At 44.9% G+C, this 22535-nt stretch overlaps 1 protein-coding gene across 1 annotated transcript in view; it reads left to right on the forward strand.

The window, feature by feature from the left end:
• Positions 1-662: 662 nt before the first annotated feature.
• The window catches only part of LOC115143790 (LHFPL tetraspan subfamily member 3 protein-like), a 40468-nt gene continuing 18595 nt past the window's right edge, over positions 663-22535 (forward strand). Inside the window, exon 1 of the mRNA XM_065003952.1 lies at positions 663-1293. Coding sequence (XP_064860024.1) covers positions 888-1293 — 406 coding nt within the window. The 5' untranslated portion in view covers positions 663-887. The remainder of the gene's footprint in view (positions 1294-22535) is intronic.

Here is a 22535-nt window from a genome sequence, read left to right on the forward strand (position 1 = left end):
CTGTCCTGCTAAGCAGTCAAAATGCAACGAGTACTTTTGGGTGTCAAGGAAAATGTATGGAGTAAAAAGTACCCCAAAAAAGAAACTTAAGTAGTACTTTAAAGTATTTTTACTTAAGCACTGCTTCCATGCACCTAATCCAGGTTTTTCCAACAGTTTTCTGTGCAGGCCAAAGCAGTTTGTTTGGGGAGCGTGCGCGCGCGGAGGAGAGACGTGGGGGAAAAGGGAGAGCGAGAGTGAGAGTCAGAAGACAGCATCAGAAAACCACCAGCATGGGGTCTTGGTATTTACAGTGATACGACCAATGCCCATCTTTTCTCGTCTTCATTATTCAAAGGACACGCATCGGTCTCTTATTCCGGATGTAAATAATGCTCAAGTTGACCTAATTTAAATAGTTCGCGGAAGATTCATCAGTGGGGCTCGACAGCGGTGCTTGTCTCTCATTTGAAGCGTTGGGTCTAATGGGAGTCGATATAGCTTCATTCTTCACACTCCGACGGGGGTGGTGAATTGCGAATAAACGCGCCTGATCTCTTTTTTCCTTGACCATTGATTTTTGCAATGTGAGCTTGTTCGACTCTGCTGTGTCTTTAGGCATTAAGAGGATTTTCCCCATCGCTGTTTAATCACGCTTCGGTCTTGAATTGATTCATTTGGAAACCATTTGGACTATATAACATCCAGACACCTGGACCTTTTGATTGACTACCAGGGGAGACCGTGCTGACCTTTGTGTGGACTCTTTCGTGTAAGATTTTTGTTTGGTCTCCATCTTTCAGAGACAACGGAGTGTTCTTATCAGAACAGTTGCTGAGGAATCATTGACGAAGATAGGGGGAGATAGAGACGAGGGGAAGACGAGATAACGCCAGTGGTGGGGGAACATGCTGCCTTCGCAAGACGCTTCCAAGATTTACCATGACAACTACATGCGGAACTCGCGGGCCATTGGGGTTCTGTGGGCTATATTCACCATATCTTTGGCCATTATTAACGTAGTGGTGTTTATTCTGCCCTACTGGATTGGGGACAGCGTGAACACCCCACACGCAGGCTATTTCGGCTTGTTCCACTACTGCGTGGGCACTGGAAACTCCAACCGGGAGCTCACTTGCCAAGGAACCTTCGCCGAATTCAGCGGCATCCCCTCGAGCGCGTTCAAAGCTGCCTCCTTCTTCGTGTTGCTGTCCATGGTGCTAATCTTGGGTTGTATTGCCTGCTTCACCCTTTTCTTATTCTGCAACACTGCCACTGTATACAAGACGTGCGCCTGGATGCAGCTGCTATGCGGTAAGAGATTGGCGTTTGGGTAGCCACCTCCACGGATGGGCGCAAATTCATGCATTCTGCTCACGAACATTGATGGGTCAATTACTTTACACACTGTTCGTTGACGCGTGAGTGTGCTGTTACAGCCTGTGTGTGTGTGTGTGTGTGGGGGGGTCCATTTAGCCATAGCCTACATCATGCATGATTTAATACCTGTATAAGTTAATTTGGTTCTTATCATTTTATAATTCTGTGTGTAATGCCAATGACACTAGTGTAGGCCTATATGGCAACAATGAATCAGACAATTGAAAGAGAAAATATTATTTTCTTTTTTGACTAGTTTTGAATAGAACCCAGTGAAGGACGTGTAAAACAAAACAGTGATTTGCCTGGCATCAATGAGGCCGTATGAGCTCTTGTCATGCCCTGATCTCTCCACCCACCTCCAGGTGTCTCCTGTTTTCCCCATTAGTCCCCGATGTATTTATCCCTGTGTTTCCTGTCTCTTGTGTTTCCTGTCTTCCTGTCTCTCTCTGTGTCAGTTCGTCTTGTTTTGCCAAGTCAACCAGCGTTTTGCCTAGCTCCTATTTTTTTCCTAGTCCTCCTGGTTTTGACCCTTGCCTGTCCTGAGGCCTAACCCGCTTGCCTGACCTCTCTTCCTGTTCTGATCTCGAGCCTGCCTATCCCCTTGTACTGTTTGGACTCGGACCTGATCACTGAATCCCTGCCTGTCCTGACCTTGAGCCTGCCTATCGCCTGGTACTGTTTGGAGTCTGACCTGGTTTATGAACTCTCGCCTGTCCCCGACCTGCCTTTTGCCTACCCTTTTTAGTGTAATAAATATCAGAGCCCAACCACCTGCGTCCTGTATCTGCATTCGGGTCTCGCCTTGTGCCCTTATAGCTCTATTTGTTGTTGTTTCTTTTACTGAGAGAATTCTGACAAAAACAGGAATAACTGTGACAGCAGTTTTGTTTGTTTGGGATCTCTGACCTTGGTTTATAGGGTTATATTTAAAGGCTGAATGCCGCCATTTCTGGGTAATAATTATGTACATTACTGTAATAGTTCAATTGTTTAAAAAGAAACAAAAATAGCTTCTCAAGCAATCATTTTGCTAGTACTGTCTGGGACTGATCTGAGTTGGGAGGGGAAGGGCACCAAAGCAGGGGAGGGGCCTAATGAGGTGAGAGGTTTGGAACTCTCTTAACCATTGGTCTATTACAATTTATATCGCCTGGTGATGTCACCAGGCAAGCCAAAACTCCATTCATGCCAAACTTTCTGATTAGAAGATCCTGAGTAGATAGTTGTTGGTTAAAAATACAATCAGGAAATAACATTTTTTTTACAGTTTTACAGTTAGTTTCATAAACTGCTGTATAATACAAAACACAGCATAAACATAATTTTGACTGCACTGGGCTTTTAACTAAGCTTTTGTGACAGAAACATGATTTCTGTCACTGTGCCATGCAGTTCATGCACCCACTCTCTCTAGTCTGAGCAAGAAATGCGTGCACACACAGGCAGTAGAGGGAACTGATTATTTCAGCTCAGGTGTCACGTACCTGCCACACACACGCCAATTCACATATGCGCTCTGTCGCACAGAAGCCCCTCACTGATCTCTAATTGCACAACCTCCAAATTAATTATACATTGTGCAAATAAATGCGCTCTAAATGTGTGTAGCCACCAACCGTGAATTCAGGTGAGAGTTGGGTGACAGGCCTGTTGATGAGAAAGTTTCGGTGCAGGTTTGAGACTGAGATTTGGAAATGGATGAGTATTAGCTTTTTTATTTTTTGGAGTAATTTTGCACCCACACACAAACACTTCCCAGCATTTGCAAAATGGGGGAATTTGTGGAATCCTGAACCTGCTATTGCCCTATTTTGCTGCTTAAACACTGTACATAGCGGGTTGTAGGGGGTTGTAGGGCGTGTTGTGGATTATAGGGGGTTATAGGGAGTTATACAGAGATATAGGGGGTGGTAGGGAGTTGTAGGGGGTTGTAGATTGCATTGGGTGCTTGCAGTGGGAGAAGGGAGGAATGTGGTGGACCAAATATCTCTATAAATCGACTTTCTCTCACATTTTCCTGTGCCTGGTCCCTGTCTCTGGAGAGGGAGGATAGGAGAGAAACCGAGAGAGAGAGGGAGAGGACACAGCTACAAATTCACAGCTGAATGACACTAGGATAGGCTTGATCTTAGCCTGGACCCATATTCATAGTGTCTCAATGTATGAGTGCTGATCTCAGATCAGGTCCCCCCTCTTCTATGTCATTTTATTCATTATGACCTATTAGGCAAAACTGATCCTTTCTGTCGGTCCTTCACCTTACAGTCATCATTCAAGATAATCCTCTAACAACCCCACTTCTCAACTCTCCCTCAGGCAGCACAGTGAAAGGAATATGCTTTGTGACTGTGATATTACAAAGGCCAAATATCCCAATCCAGCGGAGCACATCTGAGTCAAACAGAGAGGTGAGACAGGAGAGAACTCTGAGGCGGTGCATATGGATGGTTGAGGTTTTGCAAAGGCTGCTGGGAAATGAAGTCCAGTGTTATTGTGAGATGGGCCTTTATTAGGCATGGCTGGGGTCATATTTCGTTAATGAACGGAAGTGTTGAAATCATATTGGACAATTTTTTTCTGTATTTCTCTCTATTTTCCCTTGTGGAATGGACCAGGCATTGGAACCCTGAATATATATGGTCTGATTTCCAAATGGTACTCTATTCTGATTCAGAGGGGTTGGGTTAAATGCGGAAGACACATTTCACTTGAATGCGTTCAGTTGTACAACTGACTAGGTATCCCCCTTTCCCTACAATGTACACTACTTTTTAACAGAGCCCTAGGCTCTGGTCAAAAATAGTGCACAATAGACTTCCACAGTGGAGGTGTCATAATACCATAAGACCTATAGGTCAAACAGGGAAATGGTTCCATACATTTTTCCACCATGAATGTTTCCTATGGGGGATTGTAGAAATATTTAAATTAAGGGCTGTGTTTTGTGTAGGCTTACCCTGGATTGACATTTTGATAACCATGCAAATCTCTCTTGGACAAGGTGACTTTTATCAATATATTCGGCACTATTTACTCTTAGATTCGAAAATGCTAATTAGCATAAAAGTAGACATGCAAAATTAGAAATCCCTGCAAGCTCCTGCACATTATCTCTAGCCAGCTTTGCTAACAGATATTGTGTCAATTTAAAACTTGCACAAGACAATTCACAGAATTGTCCATTTAAAGAAATGTAGCTGATTTATTCATTTTTACATTTAGCTAACATTAGATAGTTCATCCGGAGATTCTTACCTTTGTCTCGATTCGGCCGTCTCGTCCAGATCATCATGGCATTTGTAGTTCTTTATGATAGACACATTAGCAGCTAATTAGCATGTCATTTTAGGGGGTCAATACATGCAAATATATTAATAAAAGTCACCTTGTCCTGGAGAGATTTACATGGTTATTAAACGTCATGCCAGGGTAGTTTACATGAAACACAGCCCTTATTTTAAGTGTAATTTAAAGTGTACTTTAAAAAACGATTGGAACCATTTCCCTGTTTGACCGCTAAGTTTTATGGGTATTATGACCCATACTGTGGTACTCTATAAAGGGAACAGGTGCCATTTTGGAAGCTATCTATCAATTTAATACTAAGCAGTGGACTTCCATCATCACCTCTGTCACCAGCAATACATTAGTAGGCAACAGACTCATTGAATGCAATCCAGCTTTATGGATAGCAGAATGTTTTCATTCAGTGTAATATAATCTCTGTATGTTATTCTATAGAATCTCTATCATTCTATAAGAGCATAATTGTACCGTCTGTCATGCAGTGTGCTTACCTTTTCATCCCCCATTGAGTTTCCACCTCTCTGCTATAAAGGTTATGTTTGACATGAGACGTTGAGACGCGCAAAAATGAAAGCGCCAACCAACCCATTTAACCATGGAAAAGAGACTAGGATTATGGCTGAATACAAACTATAGTTATTCCCTCCGCAAGGCAATCAAACAAGCAAAATGTCAGCATAGAGACAAAGTGGAGTCACAATTCAACGGCTCACAAAAGACATATGTGGCAGGGTCTAGAGACAATTACGGACTACAAAAAGAAAACCAGCCACATCACAGACACTGACATCTTGCTTCCAGACAAACTAAACACCTTCTTTGCTTGCTTTGAGGATAATACAGTGCCACTGACGCAACCCACCAAGGACTGTGGGCTTTCCTTCTCCGTGGCCGACGTGACTAAGACATGTAAACGTGTTAACCCTCGCAAGGCTGCTGGTCCAGACGGCATCTCTAGCCGTGTCCTCAGAGCATGCGCAGACCAGTTGGCTGCTGTGTTTACAGACATATTCAATCTCTCCCTATCCCAGTCTGCTATCCCCACATGTTTCAAGATGGCCACCATTGTTCCTGTACTCAAGAAGGCAAAGGTAACTGAACTAAATGGCTATCGCCCCGTAGCACTCACTTCTGTCATCATGAAGTGCTTTGAGAGACTAGTCAAGAATCATATCACCTCCATCTTACCTGTCACCCTAGACCCACTTCAATTTGCGTACTGCTCCAATAGGTCCACAGACGATGCAATCGCCATCGCACTGCACTGCCCTATCCCATCTGGACAAGAGGAATACCTATGTAAGAATGCTGTTCATTGAGTATAGCTCAGCATTCAACACCATAGTACCCTCCAACCTCATCATTAAGCTAGAGGCCCTGGGTCTAAACCCCGCCCTGTGCAATTGGGTCCTGGACTTCCTGACGGGCCGCCCCCAGGTGGTAGAGGTAGGAAACAACATCTCCACTTCACTGATCCTCAACACTGGGGCCCCCTCTCCTGTACTCCCTGTTCACCCATGACTGCGTGGCCATGCACGATCAATCATCAAGTTTGCAGACGACACAACAGCAGTAGGCATGATTACCAACAACGACAAGACAGCCTACAGGGAGGAGGTGAGGGCACACGACGTGTGGTGTCAGCAAAATAACATCTCACTCAACGTTAACAAAACAAAGGAGATGATCATGGACATCAGGAAACAGCAGAGGGAGCATCCCCCTATCCACATCGAAGGGACAGCAGTGGAGAAGGTGGAAAGTTTTAAGTTCCACTGCGTACACATCACAGACAAACTGAAATGGTCCACCCACACAGAAAGTGTGGCGAAGAAGGCGCAACAGCGCTTCTTCAACCTCAGGAGGCTGGAGAAATTTGGCTTGTCACCTAAAACCCTCACAAACTTTTACAGATGCACAATTGAGAGCATCCTGTCGGGCTGCATCACCTCCTGGTACGGCAACAGCACCGCCCACAACCGCAAGGCTCTCCAGAGGGTGGTGCGGTCTGCACAAATCATCACCAGGGGTGAACTACCTGCCCTCCAGAATACCTATAGCACCCAATGTCACAGGAAGGCCAAAAAGATAATCAAGGACAACAACCACCCAAGCCACTGCCTGTTCACCCCGTTACCATCCAGAAGGCGAGGTCAGTACAGGTGCATCAAAGCTGGGACCGAGAGACTGAAAAACAGCTTCTATCTCAAGGCCATCAGACTGTTAAACAGCCATCACTAACACAGATAGGCTGCTGCTTAAATACAGTCTTGGCTACTTTAATAAATGGATCACTAGTCACTTTAATAATAACACTTTAATAATGTTTACATATCTTGCATTATTCATCTCATATGTATATACTGTGTTTTATACCATCTATTGCATCTTGCCTATGCCGCTCGGTCATCGCTCATCCACATATTTATGTGTATATATTCTTATTCCATTCCTTTACTTAGATTTGTGTTTATTAGGTAGTTGTTGTGGAATTGTTAGATTACACGTTAGATATTGCTGCACTGTTGGAACTAGAAGCACAAGCATTTTGCTACACTCGCAATAACATCTGCTAACCATGTGTATGTGACCAATACAATTTGATTTGATTTGATGATTTGACATAAAATTGAATGTTTTTTTTACGGGACTCCTATAACTGTTTCATCCTCTCGTGCCAAACCAAACTGTGCTGGCTTAGATATTTAACTTTCACCTTGCCCTTTTCTGTAGGGTTTCAACTACTACAGTATGGTGGGCCAAAACAGTACAGCTTGGTTTGGCTCTGTAGTTTGAAATGTTCTCTACAGCTGCATATTATTTTCCTATTTTCCCCCTCTCACTCCATCGCCCCTACTCCCTTCCCTCAGGTCTAGCCCTTGTCGCGGTGGCAGGGTTTTCCCAGGATGCATTGTGTGTAGCATCAGGTCGGCAGACGGTGTGAAACTGTGGCTGAACTCATTGTGCTTTAAGCTTCATGCTTGCTTTTTCTCTCACCGGGAACAAACTCGGAGGACTGTTTGTTCTCGGCTTTTAGCACTTATACCTCCCTTTCTTTTTACATGTAGTCAACCGTTTTTTTCTTAGAAGACTACCTTTGCATCTACTCAAAACAGAGCTGCTCTTGCAGGAGTAATGACTATGTATTAACCTTCCTCATACGTAGGCTACATAGGTCATTTTGTTTCCCTAAGCACTTCATAACTGCATCCCTTCTGTACCAAATTACAGCTGGCTTCAGTCTTGAGATGTACCAAATTACAGCTGGCTTCAGTCTTGAGATGTACCAAATTACAGCTGGCTTCAGTCTTGAGAGCAGCATTTTATTTTTTAAATGGTACATTTTTATTTCACCTTTATTTAACCAGGTAAACTAGTTGAGAACAATAGGCTTCCGTAAGAGAATGGAGGGTAGAATACTACATGGTATGCTCGACCGGTGTTGGCCTATGACATTCCTTAAAAAGTCCAAATCAAACAAGTGGAACGATTATTGACAACATTATTTTAAAATATAATGTGCATTTCTGTGAATGTATTTTTTTAAACTGGCAACTGTTTGTCATGCTGACACAAGCTCAGCTATAAGCTCATGATCTATAAAAGACAGGCCACATAGGTGGTTTGCTGGGTCAGTGCAAAATAGTGAAGTGCAGACAAATTCCATTAGATATTGACTGTCGGCTCCAGGTGTCAGGAAGAGCCCAGACGGGCTCCCAATGACAGGTTTCCTCCAGTGTTTGTGGGCTAAGAAGTTAAGAACTCTCTGACAGGTCATCAGAAGAGAAATAATTGGAAGAAACCACATCAAACCTTTCATTGAACCTTTCTGGAAAAGTTCACTCAATAAGATATTGAGTTGCTGAATCCAGATAAATGTTTATTTCCAAAACTGTTAGCTCAATGACATGAGTAAGATCCAGACAATGCAGAGGAGAAGGGGTTTTGACCACACTTTACATTACATAGGCATTACTCCAGAGTACCTATGAGGGAATAACTGTAATCATCCTGTACACAAGCACATTCAGAAGATACATATGTACTGCTGTATCGATGTAATACAAGTAGAGACAAAAATTGCTCATGTGGAACTACTGTACATTTATTTATGTTATTTCTAGCTTAATATTTGTACCTATAAACCTCTACTACACCACTGGTAGTGGCTTCTGGGATAAGGCCTATGTAATGGTCTGTGTGGTAGTGGCTTCTGGGATAAGGCCTATGTAATGGTCTGTGTGGTAGTGGCTTCTGGGATAAGGCCTATGTAATGGTCTGTGTGGTAGTGGCTTCTGGGATAAGGCCTATGTAATGGTCTGTGTGGTATAAGGCCTGGGTCTTTTAGGGCTTCTGGGATAAGGCCTATGTAATGGTCTGTGTGGTAGTGGCTTCTGGGATAAATGGTCTGTGTGGTAGTGGCTATGTAATGGTCTGTGTGGTAGTTCTGGGATAAGGCCTTCTGGGGTAGTGGCTTCTGGGATAAGGCCTATGTAATGGTCTGTGTTCTGGGATAAGGTTTTGTCTGTGTGGTAGTGGCTTCTGGGATAAGGCCTATGTAATGGTCTGTGTGGTAGTGGCTTCTGGGATAAGGCCTATGTAATGGTCTATGTGGTAGGTTTTTGTCATATCATCTGGTCTATCCTGTACAATCCTGAAGCGTTTCAGTGTTGTTTCCACAGCCAGGTGCTATGGGAGCTTTACTAGGGTAATAGTCAGGCTTTCCAAAACTCCCAGAGCAATTTTGAGGGGCTCAGCAAAAGCCTCTGGTTCAAACGGAGCGCGACCAACCCGGAGGGAGCTGGAGAGGGGAGGCGAGAGGGAAAAGCGGGCATTTGAAGGGGTTAAGCTAAACGATACATTTAACTGGAGCTAACGCTATTGTTAAAAATCTACTTGATTTTCGCTGGTGACTCTATGAGAGCTAGCATCACTTTGGGGGAAATCACTTTGGAACCTTCTAAATCCATCCACTATAGCTAAACAGTAACGCATTGGGCCAAGCCTGCACACTGGGTAGTATGAGTGGCTTAGGATACTATTTTACAAACACAGAGAGAGCATGTTTACATTGCCAAAGCAAGTGAAATAGAAAATAAACTAAAGTGAAATAAACAATACAAAAATAACAGTAAACATTACACTTACAAAAGCTCCAAAAGAATAAAGACATTTCAAATGTCATGTTATGTAAATACGTACACAGTATTATAAACAGTTATATACAATATATACAGTCTTGTAATGATGTGTGCACACTCTCTCTCTACCTCTCTCTGTGTTACTATCTCTCTCTGTGTTACTCTCTCTCTACCTCTCTCTGTGTTACTCTCTCTCTCTGTTACTCTCTCTCTCTCTGTTACTCTCTCTCTCAGTGTTAATCTTCCTCTCTGTGTTTCTCTCCCTCTCTCACTCACTCACTCACTCACTCACTCACTCACTCACTCACTCACTCACTCACTCACTCACTCACTCACTCACTCACTCACTCATTCTGGTCTAATTCCCTGAGATCTGGATCTTCTCTGGAAAATCATTATTTTAGTATTTTTGGGGTTTACTGCCAGGTTTACTGCATTCTCTCCATCTCTCTCTCTCTCTCTCTCTCTCTGTGTTTTATCTCTCTCACATTCTCTCTCTCTCTGTATTACTCACTCTGTTAATCTCTTTCTCTGTGTGTTACTCTCTCTCTGTGTTATTCTCTTTCTCTCTGTGTTACTTTCTCTCTGTGTTACTCTCTCTGTTACTTTCTCTCTGTGTTACTCTCTCTGTGTGTGTGTGTTACTCTCTCTCTCTTACTCTATATGTCTTACTCTCTCTCTCTCTCTGTGTGTTACTCTCTCTCTGTTACTCTATCTGTCTTACTCACGCCCTCTCTGTGTTACTCTCTCCCTCTCTCTGTGTTGCTCTCTCACTCTATCTGTGTTACTCTCTTTCTCTCTGTTACTCTCTCTGTCTTACTCGCTCTCTCTGTGTTACTGTTTTTCTCTGTGTTACTCTGTGTGTGTGTGTTACTCTCTCTCTGTTACTCTCTCTGTGTTTCTCTCCCTCTCCCTCTCTGTGTGTGTTACTCTCTCTCTCGGTGAACAGCTTCTATTGAGATCATTGTCATGAAGCCACACCCCCGACTCATGGTAGAAGTTCAGAATGAGAAAGTGTAGGCTATCGTCACGCCCTGACCTTAGTTATCTATGTTTTATGTATTATTTCGGTCAGGTCAGGGTGTGACGAGGCTGGGTATGTGTGTTTTTATCCTGTCTAGGGTTTTTCTATATCTATGGGTTTTTTATGTGTCTAGGTAATGTAGGTCTATGGTGGCGTGAATTGGTTCCCAATCAGATGCTGCTGTTTATCGTTGTCTCTGATTGGGGATCCTATTTAGGTTGCCATTTTCCATTTTGGTTTGTTGGGTTATTGTCTATGTGTAGTCACCTGTCAGCACTCGTGTTATAGCTTCACGTTCCTTTTGTTAGTTTGTTTAGTGCTCTTCGTTTAATAAAGAAGAATGTATTCATATCACGCTGTGCCTTGGTCTCCTCGTTATGACGAACGTGACAGAATAACTCACCAAACAAGGACCAAGCAGCGTGAAAAGGAGGAACAGGAAGGAGGGTGCCAGCTCAGCACACCTGGTCCCCAGTGGTCCCCTTTGGACCAGGATATCCTGCTCTGGCTCTGCGTACTGTGTCTCCGGTGATTCTGCACAGCCCAGTGCGTCCTGTGCCAGCACCCTGCATTTGCAGGACGGGTTGTGTCAGCTCTACACTCCAGACCTCCAGTGCGCCTTCACAGTCCAGTACGTCCTGCGCCTGGTCCCTGCACTCGCCCTGGGGTGCGTGTCACCAGCCCAGTACCACCAGTGCCGGCACCACGCACCAGGCCTCCAGTGCGCCTCCAGGGTCCAGTACTCCCTGTTCCTCCTCCCCACACTCGCCCTGAGGTGCGTGTCACCAGCCCGGTACCACCAGTGCCGGCACCACGCACCAGTCCTACAGTGCACCATGGCAATCCAGAGCGTCCTGCGACAGTACCCAGTCCAGAGCGTCCGGCGACAGTACCCAGTCCAGAGCGTCCGGCAACAGTACCCAGTCCAGAGCGTCCGGCAACAGTACCCAGTCCAGAGCGTCTGGCGACAGTACCCAGTCCAGAGCGTCCGGCGACAGTACCCAGTCCAGAGCGTCCGGCGACAGTACCCAGTCCAGAGCGTCCGGCGATAGTTCACAGACCGGAACCTCCAACGACGGGCCACAGTCCGGAACCTCCAACGACGGGCCACAGTCCGGAACCTCCAATGACGGGCCACAGTCCGGAACCTCCAATGACGGGCCACAGTCCAGAACCTCCAACGACGGGCCACAGTCCGGAACCTCCAACGATGGGCCACAGTCCGGAACCTCCAACGACGGGCCACAGTCCGGAACCTCCAACGAACCTCCGGAACCTCCAACGACGGGCCACAGTCCGGAACCTCCAACGACGGGCCACAGTCCGAACCTCCAACGATGGGCCACAGTCCGGAACCTCCAACGATGGGCCACAGTCCAGAACCTCCAACGAACAGTCCGGAACCTCCAACGATGGGCCACAGTCCGGAACCTCCAACGATGGGCCACAGTCCGGAACCTCCAACGATGGGCCACAGTCCAGAACCTCCAACGATGGGCCACAGTCCAGAACCTCCAACGATGGGCCACAGTCCAGAACCTCCAACGATGGGCCACAGTCCGGAACCTCCAACGATGGGCCACAGTCCAGAACCTCCAACGATGGGCCACAGTCCAGAACCTCCAACGACGAGCCACAGTCCAGAACCTCCAACGACGGGCCACAGTCCAGAACCTCCAACGACGGGCCACAGTCCGGAACCTCCAACGACGGGCCACAGTCCAGAACCTCCAACGACGGGCCACAGTCCAGAACCTCCAACGACGGGCCACAGTCCAGAACCTCCAGAACCTCCAACGATGGGCCACAGTCCAGAACCTCCAACGACGAGCCACAGTCCAGAGCCTCCAACGACGGGCCACAGTCCAGAACCTCCAACGATGGGCCACAGTCATGTTTGTTTAGTTAACCTTGATAGTTTGTTTCCAACGATGGGCCACAGTGGAACCTCCAACGATGGGCCACAGTCCAGAACCTCCATTTTGTTAGTCCAGAACCTCCAAATGGGCCACAGTCCGGAACCTCCAACGATGGGCCACAGTCCGGAACCTCCAACGATATTTTGGAACCTCCAGTTTGTTTCCAAACCTCCATGTGCCACAGTCCGGAACCTCCACATTCCACAGTCCAGAACCTCCAACGACGGGCCACAGTCATGTTTGTTTTGTTATTTTGTTAGTTTGTTTAAATATGTGCTGTCACATTCGTTTTGTTATTTTGTTAGTTTGTTTAAATATGTGCTGTCACATTCGTTTTGTTATTTTGTTAGTTTGTTTAAATATGTGCTGTCACATTCGTTTTGTTATTTTGTTAGTTTGTTTAGTGTTCTTTGTTTAATAAAGAAGAATGTATTCATATCACGTTGCGCCTTGGTCTCCTCGTTATGACGAACGTGACATCTATATAGAAATAATTACACCAATTGAAAAATCAATAAACAAAATAATGAGGATTTCTATCAGCCTAATAGAGGTGTAGATTCTATCTCGCATTCCAGTGTTCCAACTTGTAGACAAGTCTACATGGGATTTCTCTTAATGCGACTCTGTGCCCTTTAGGTATAATGCCAGGAGCCACTTGTGGATTTGACAGCTCCATCACAATTCCACCTCAGACACCACCAAAACAACAGCTATGCGGATGTCGGCTGAAGTTGATCTGATTGAATAGAGCCCTTAGTCATTAACTGATTCCACATCATGTGTGTTCATACTGAGCGAGAAGTGATCTCAACTCCTCGCTCCATCTCACAGTAGTCTGTTTATGGATTTTTTTTATTACATTCCTCTTCTAAAGGAAGGGTTAAGGAAAAGGCTTTTCCTATCAACAGAAATAATTGAGTGAAAGCCATCTAGTGAGAAATTATCAATCAAAATCTAATGTATAGGCATTGATTCCCTGGGAAAATATATCCATGCGCCACTTGAACCCATTGTTGAATGTGAACCACATTAAATGGGGCCGAGGTTGCAATTACCTACAGCTTCCACACGATGTCAACAGTCTTGTCATTTGCCTAGGATTTGTTTCTTGGTCAAACTGACACGAGGCAGCGCATTTCTTCCGGTCTCCGACCGGATTTCCAGACGTACAGCTATAGAATATACATCGCCTCGTGATCAATTTGATCGATTATTAACGTTTACTAATACCTAAAATTGCATTACAAAAGTATTTCGAAGTGTTTTGTGAAAGTTTATCGTCGACTTTTTTAATTAAAAAAAATGACGTTACGTTATAAAACGCTATTTTTTTCCTTGATCACACAGTCTTCATAGATCGATATCTAGGCTATATATGGACCGATTTAATCGAAAAAAAAGACCCAATAGTGATGTTTATGGGACATCTAGGAGTGCCAACAAAGAAGATGGTCAAAGGTAATGAATGTTTTATATTTTATTTGTGCGTTTTGTGTAGCGCCGACTATGCTAATTATTTTGTTTACGTCCCCTGCGGGTCTTTTGGGGTGTTACATGCTATCAGATAATAGCTTCTCATGCTTTCGCCGAAAAGCATTTTAAAAATCTGACTTGTTGGCTGGATTCACAATGAGTGTAGCTTTAATTCAGTACCCTGCATGTGTATTTTAATGAACGTTTGAGTTTTAACGAGTGCTATTAGCATTTAGCGTAGTGCATTTGCATTTCCAGATGTCTAGATGGGACGCCTGCGTGTCGGGTAGGAGTAAGAGGTTTTAAGGTCTGGGGAGTTTCCTGCCCATGGACCCAAAATGTTGATGTTTTGTTCCCCCGAGCCACTTAGTTATCACTTTTGCCTTTATGGCAAGGTGCTCCATCATGCTGGAAAAGGCATTCATCGTCACCAAATTGTTCGTGGATGGTTGGGAGAAGTTGCTCTCGGAGGATGTGTTGGTACCATTTTTTATTCATGGCTGTGTTCTTAGGCAAAATTGTGAGTGAGCCCAGTCCCTTGGCTGAGAAGCAACCCCACACATGAATGGTCTCAGGATGCTTTACTGTTGGTATGACACAGGACTGATGGTAGCGCTCACCTTGTCTTCTCCGGACACGCAATATCCTTGCCCGTGAAGCCGTTTTTTGTGCAATGCAATAATGATGGCACGTGTTTCCTTGCAGGTAACCATGATTGACAGAGGAAGAACAATGATTCCAAGCACCACCCTCCTTTTGAAGCTTCCAGTCTGTTATTTGAACTCAATCAGCATGACAGAGTGATTTCCAGCCTTGTCCTCGTCAACACTCACACCTGATGTCAGCTGGTCATTTTGTGGCAGGGCTGAAATGCAGTGGAAATGTTTTTGGGGGAATCAGTTCATTTGCACGGCAAAGAGGGACTTTGCAATTAATTGCAATTCATCTGATCACTCTTCATAACATTCTGGAGTATATGAAAATTGCCATCATACAAACTGAGGCAGCAGACTTTGTGAAAATTGCCATGACTGTATATGTCAAACTTACCCAGTAGCCATGGTTCAACTGACAGGCAGTAGCCATGGTTCAACTGGCAGGCAGTAGCCATGGTTCAACTGGCAGGCAGTAGCCATGGTTCAACTGGCAGGCAGTAGCCATGGTTCAACTGGCTAGCCATGGTTCAGGCAGGCAGTAGCCATGGTTCAGGCAGGCAGTATGGTTCCATGGTTCAACTGGCAGGCAGTAGCCATGGTTCAACTGACAGGCAGTAGCCATGGTTCAACTGGCAGGCAGTAGCCATGGTTCAACTGGCAGGCAGTAGCCATGGTTCAACTGGCAGGCAGTAGCCATTGTTCAACTGGCAGGCAGTAGCCATGGTTCAACTGGCAGGCAGTAGCCATGGTTCAACTGGCAGGCAGTAGCCATTGTTCAATGTGATCGTCCCACTCTAGCTTGTGCTTACGTATGTCATATTGTACCATTGAACATGTGGTAACATTGAAATGTAGGTAAGATAACATTAATTATGAGTTTTTAAACATGTAACACTGATAAAATGACTGGCTGTTCTAAATCTTGTCCCCTGTCAATGGTAGGGGAATTGTTAGATACTGCCAATCTCTAACACACAGCAGGAGCAGCACTGCCACAATGACTATTTGTCATGTGTGTTTGCTCTGTTTTGGCTGCCAATACTGTGTGTGTATATATCTTTATCTCTTCCTCCCTTGTTTCTTTCCACTCTCTCTCTCTCTCTCTCTCTCTCTCTCTCCCAGTTGCCCATTCCCTCTATCCCACACTGCACAGGGCCTGAGCTCAAAGGCGTTAGGCGAGTCGTGGTGGAGTTGATCCGTCCTTCTCCGTGGGCCCAGTTGGTTGCCATGGTTTCATGACCTTCCGTATCGTGGCGCTAACGGCTCGAGTAGCTTCTTATTTGCCACCCTGTTTGTGTTTCTGTCCTTCCTCCTCGTTCCACTCTCATTACTCCTCCTTTATGTCTGTCTCGCTCTCTGTCTCACTGTCTCTCCTTCTGTTTCTCTCTCTATTACTGTCTCACTCTCTCCTTCTTTCTCTCTCTATCGCTGTCTCACCATCTCTTCTGTCTCTCTCTCTACCACTGTCTCACTGTCTCTCCTTCTGTTTCTCTTTCTCTCGCTGTCACTCTCTCCCTCTTTCTCTCTCTCTATCGCTGTCTCACCGTCTCTCCTTCTGTCTCTCTCTCTAACGCTGTCTCACTGTCTCTCCTTCTGTCTCTCTCTCTATCGCTGTCTCACCGTCTCTCCTTCTGTCTTTCTCTCTACCACTATCTCACTGTCTCTCCTTCTGTCTCTCTCTCTCTATTGCTGTCTCACTGTCTCTCCTTCTGTCTCTCTCTCTATCGCTGTCTCACTCTCTCCTTCTCTCTCTCTATTGCTGTCTCACTGTCTCTCCTTCTGTCTCTCTCTCTATTGCTGTCTCACTGTCTCTCCTTCTTTCTCTCTCTATCGCTGTCTGTCTCTCCTGTTTCTCTCTCTACCACTGTCTCACTGTCTCTCCTTCTGTCTCTCTCTCTATCGCTGTCTCACTGTCTCTCCTTCTCTCTCTCTATTGCTGTCTCACCGTCTCTCCTTCTGTCTCTCTCTCTACCACTGTCTCACTGTCTCTCCTTCTGTCTCTCTCTCTCGCTGTCTCACCGTCTCTCCTTCTGTCTTTCTCTCTACCACTATCTCACTGTCTCTCCTTCTGTCTCTCTCTCTCGCTGTCTCACTCTCTCCTTCTCTCTCTCTATCGCTGTCTCACTGTCTCTCCTTCTCTCTCTCTATTGCTGTCTCACCGTCTCTCCTTCTGTCTCTCCTTCTGTCTCTCTCTCTACCACTGTCTCACTGTCTCTCCTTCTGTCTCTCTCTCTATCGCTGTCTCACTGTCTCTCCTTCTGTCTCTCCCTTCCCTCGCTCTCCTTCTTTTTTCTCATACCGTTGAGACCTAGTACATTGTGACAGCAGAGGGATCGTGACTTGTATCTAATGTTTGAGTATGTGTGCGTGGAGAGAGTGTGTGTGTGTGTGTGTGTGTGTGTGTGTGTGTGTGTGTGTGTGTGCGTTCATCTTGACGTCTTGCTGTGCTGATAGTTGTAAGAGCAATGCTCTTGGATAATTGGCTACTTTGACTAATCTTACATGGGTCACTGTTCCACTAATTTGAGAAATGCTCTCACACACACACACACACATACTTGCATTCACACACACACACACACACACACACACACACACACGCACACACACACACTCAAACACACACACTCAAACACACACACACACGTCCATAACACTCGCACACACACATGTCCATAACACACACACACACACATACATACATTCGTCCATAGCACCTGGTTCCCTGCTGGATGTCTCTCTTTCTCTGCTCCATCTTGTAGACTGTGGACCGTATGTTAAACTAAAGAGCAGATGACATCCCCCTCAAAATAACGCTCTTTGATTATCCAATATCAGCTTCGATGCAGGTGCTATGAAAAGGAATGGACAATGCTACTGATAGGAACACAATGCTACTGATAGGAAACACAATGCTACTGATAGGAAAGACAATGCTACTGATAGGAAAGACAATGCTACTGATAGGAAACACAATGCTACCGATAGGAAACACAATGCTAATTCAAAAGAGCTGAAATTGGAACTGGGAAGTAGAATGAACGGTGTCATTATTAAATTAATTGGCATTCATTCAATGAAATGATACCTGATATAAACTGAGTAAAAGGTTATGTTATGGAGATGAATAAGATAGTGCTTCAACCAATATGAAATGTTGCTGAGGTGTATACAGTAATCATGGTTTTACCTTTATTTAAATACTCAAACTAACTAACACAAGTGGGTTAAGATAATTTATCATTCTTAAAAGACCTGAAGCACCGTACAGGATGTTTTTTCCAGTGTGGTTTAGTAGTTCTGATGTACTATTTACAGTATGTGTATGTTTGTGTGCCTTTGATGGCTTTGATTTATTCCCGTATGTGATCATGTGCTTGTGAAAATGTATGTGTGTGTGTGTGTGTGTGTGTGTGTGTGTGTGTGTGTGTGTGTGTGTGTTGCTTGTCTGTGTGTGCAGTCTGGCATTAGCGTTGGGTTAACAGAATTATTGATTAAGTCATTTGTTCCTCCACCTCACGCCCCCTTCTCCCAGCTGGGCCAACGAAAAGTTAATTAACACCTATGGAACTCTGATGCCTCGAGGGACATCTGGGAAATGTAGTTATGTTCAAAGAGCATGGGACTTTTCCAAGTTCTTCCACACTGTTCTCGACAAACCATTTCTGTATGGACCTGGCTTTGTGCGGAGGGCATTGTCATGCTGAAACAGGAAAGGGCCTTCCCCAAACTGTTGCATCAAAGTTGGAAGAACAGAATCGTATAGATTGTCATTGTTTGCTGTAGTATTATGATTTCCCTTCACTGGAACTAAGGGGCCCGGACCATGAGAGACAGCCACAGACCATTATCCCTGCTCCACCAAACTTTACAGTTGGCACTATGCATTCTAGCTGGTAGCATTCAAATCCAGGTTTGTCAGTCGGACTGGCAGATGGTGAAGTGTGATTCATCCAGAGAACGTGTTTCCACTGCTTCCACTACTCTAGCTCTCTGTGGCATCAGACCAGTCTATGAAATCAGCAGGGAACCAGTTAGATGACACACCACCAGATCATCTGATAGAGGATACATCCCAAATAGCACCCTATTCCCTATATAGTGCACTACTTTTGACCCGGGCCAATAATGCACTACTTTTGTGCACTGTACTGCAGCGCCAGCTGTGCCATCAGAGACTCTGGGTCCGCGCCCAGGCTCTGTCGTAACCGGCCGCGACCGGGAGGTCCGTGGGGCGATGCCCAATTGGCCTAGCGTCATCTTGTGGTGGGCCGGGCGCAGTGTGCGCTAACCAAGGTTGCCAGGTGCACGGTGTTTCCTCCGACACATTGGTGCGGCTGGCTTCCGGGTTGGATGTGCGCTGTGTTAAGAAGCAGTGTGGCTTGGTTGGGTTGTGTATCGGAGGACGCATGACTTTCAACCTTTGTCTCTCCCGAGCCCGGGGGTAAAAAATTTAAAAATTAATTGACACTCACATGGGACCACGACTCCTCCAGCTAATGTCGACTGGCCTCTCCATTTAGGAGCGCTTCTCCAAGCCTTATCATCGCTATTGAAGATACATGGACCTCTTTTGTTGTTTAGTAATTGTCCCCAAATCAAATAAATGCCCAATAAAGTATTTTTCTCACAAAATAATTCAAGCTGCTCAAAAGCCCAAAGCACAAAGCTAGAAAAAGCATAGAAGTAGATCTGTATTTAATAAAGGTACAGCTCTCAGTTGGTCACTACTTAGCTATAATCTTGGTGTACATCCCCTGGGTGTATCCCCTTGTCCTTTTAATTGGGAGCTGCCGCGGTTCTGTAAGAGAAAGAGTTTGTCTGAGTCCCAAATTGAACCCTATTTTCTACATAGTGCACTACGTTTGAGCAAAGCCCAGGAGCAGGATAGGAGTGATGGAGGTGGCACTAGTGTTACATCAGGGCACTGTCTCCCTGCAGACAGAACAGACAGCCTTGGAGAGATGGGAAGAAAACTACTTCAAAGTGCCGTGTCTCAAAATGGGATCAGCTCTACGCTGATCTCCAACCCAAGCACAAACGCACGCACGCACACACACACACACCAGCATGTGCTTAGGGAGTGAGAGAGAATACAGTTGGGAGTTCAGCAACATGACATTTATAGAAGCCTTTTCCAAAATCCCTGATACAGATTTAAATCATTGTCAATTAATCATTAAGTCTAAATCTTGTTTACCTGTGTCTGCCAGCCACATTCAGAAGGCAGCCAATTAGAACACAGAGGAACAGGAGTGGGGAGGAATTTGATCAGGTAAATCATACGTTGATGTCAATGGAAGAATTAAGTGAAAACTCGAGATTAGAGCACAGATCTCAAGTTAGAATTCAGGCCTAAATGAATTGTCTAAAGTCCAGGGCCATATTCATTAAGTTTAGGAGTGCTGATCTACAAAACGTTTTTAGATCATAATGAATAATCATAATCAATTCATTATGATTATTGACTAAAGAAGATGGTGCCGGAAGAAATGGCAGCCGTTTTACGGGTGACTAATTGTGCTATTATGTGTCTTTTTTTGTGATATTTGTAACTTATTTTGTACATAATGTTTCTGCCACCGTATCTTACGGCAAAAAATAGCTTCTGGAAATCAGGACAGCGATCACTCACCTCGGATTAGACAAAGATGTTTTCTTCAAAAAGCAGGAAGCACAGGATGTACTTCAGACACCCGACAAGGCCGAAATCCCCGTCATTAGCAAGAGAAAGAGACACAGGTACAGAGGACACAGGGCGGGGTGCCTTGTAAAGATACTCCGACGGCTACTGGGAAATCTGCCCTTACCATCAATATCACTTGCCAATGTACAATCATTGGACAATAAATCAGACGAGGTACGTTCACGAATATCCTACCAACGGGACATCAAAAACTATAACATCTTATGTTTCACCGAATCGTGGCTGAATGACGACATGAATAACATTCAGCTGGCGGGATATACGCTGCACCGGTTAGATAGAACAGCACACTCTGGTAAGACAGGGGGGCTGTGTATATTTGTAAACAAAAGCTGATGCACGAAATCTAAGGAAGTCTCTAGATTTTGCTCGCCTGTAGTAAAGTCTCATGATAAGCTATAGACCACACTACTTACCAAGAGAATTTACATTTTAAAAAATTGTGGCTGTTTCTTTACTACCACAGACGGACGCTGGCACTAAGACCACACTGAGTCACCTGTATAAGGAAATAAGAAAACAGGAAACCGCTCACCCAGAGATGGCGCTCCTAGAGGCCAGGACTTTAATGCAGGGAAATTTAAATCAATTTTACCAAATTTCTATCAGCATGTTAAATGCGCAACCGGAGGGAAAATAATTCTAGATCCCCTTTACTGCATTCACAGAGACGTGTACAAAGCTCTCCCTCGCCCTCCATTTGGCAAATCTGACCATAATTATATACTCCTGATTCCTGCTTACAAGGAAAAAATAAATCAGGAAGTACCAGTGACTCGGTCTATTAAAAAGTGGTCAGATGAAGCAGATGCTAAACTACAGGACTGTTTTGCTATCACAGACTGAAACATGTTCCGGGATTCCAGAACATATTCCTTCCAATGGCATTGAGGAGTACACCACATCAGTCACTGACTTTATCAATAAGTGCATCTAGGACGTTGTCCCCACAGTGACTGTACGTACATACCCCAACCAGAAGCCATGGATTACAGGTAACATTCGCACTGAGATAAAGGTTAGAGCTGCCGTTTTCAAGGTGCGGGACAATACCTTATATGAAATCCTGCTATGCCCTCAGAATAACCATCAAACGGGCAAAGTGCCAATACAGGGCTAAGATTGAATCGTACTACACTGGCTTCGACGCTCGTCGGATGTGGCATGGATTGCAAACTATTGCAGCCTACAAAGGGAAGCACAGCCACGAGCTGCCCAGTGACACGAGCCTACCAGACGAGCTAAATCGATTCTATGCTCGCTTCGAGGCAAGCAACACTGAGGCATGCATGAGAGGATCAGCTGTTCCAGACAACTGTGTGATCATGCTCTCCGTAGCCGACGTGAGTAAGACCTTTAAACAGATCAACATTCACAAGGCCGCTGGGCCAGACGGATTACCAGGACATGTGCTCTGGGCACGTGCTGACCAACTGGCAGTTGTCCTCACTGACATTTTCAACATATCCCTGATTGAGTCTGTAATTCCAACATGCTTCAAGCAGACCACCATAGTCCCTGTGCCCAAGAGCACTAAGGTAACCTGCCTAAATGACTACAGACCCGTAGCACTCACGTCCATAGCCATGAAGTGCTTTGAAAGGCTGGTAATGGCTCACATTAACACCATTATCCCAGAAACCCTAGACCAGGGGTGTCAAAGTCAAATGGACGGAGGGCCAAATAAAAAAATCAGCTACAAGACAGATCCACAGATGTTCATTGAAAAATGTTTAAATGATATAGTCTAGTGAACCTAATTGAACCTACTGAAAACCTAACAAATATATTACAATATGATCAGATAAATAAAGCAATATTTTCTTATGGCTCTGTCAGTAATCTTTAATTTTCAACAGACACAAACCAAATTTCCTTTATATAAATATCCCCATAACATGAACATTAAATGAAAGAAACCTATTCAAGGCACCATCAGTAGAC

This window comes from Oncorhynchus nerka, linkage group LG2 (genome assembly GCF_034236695.1).
Source record: "Oncorhynchus nerka isolate Pitt River linkage group LG2, Oner_Uvic_2.0, whole genome shotgun sequence".
Lineage (NCBI taxonomy): Eukaryota > Metazoa > Chordata > Actinopteri > Salmoniformes > Salmonidae > Oncorhynchus > Oncorhynchus nerka.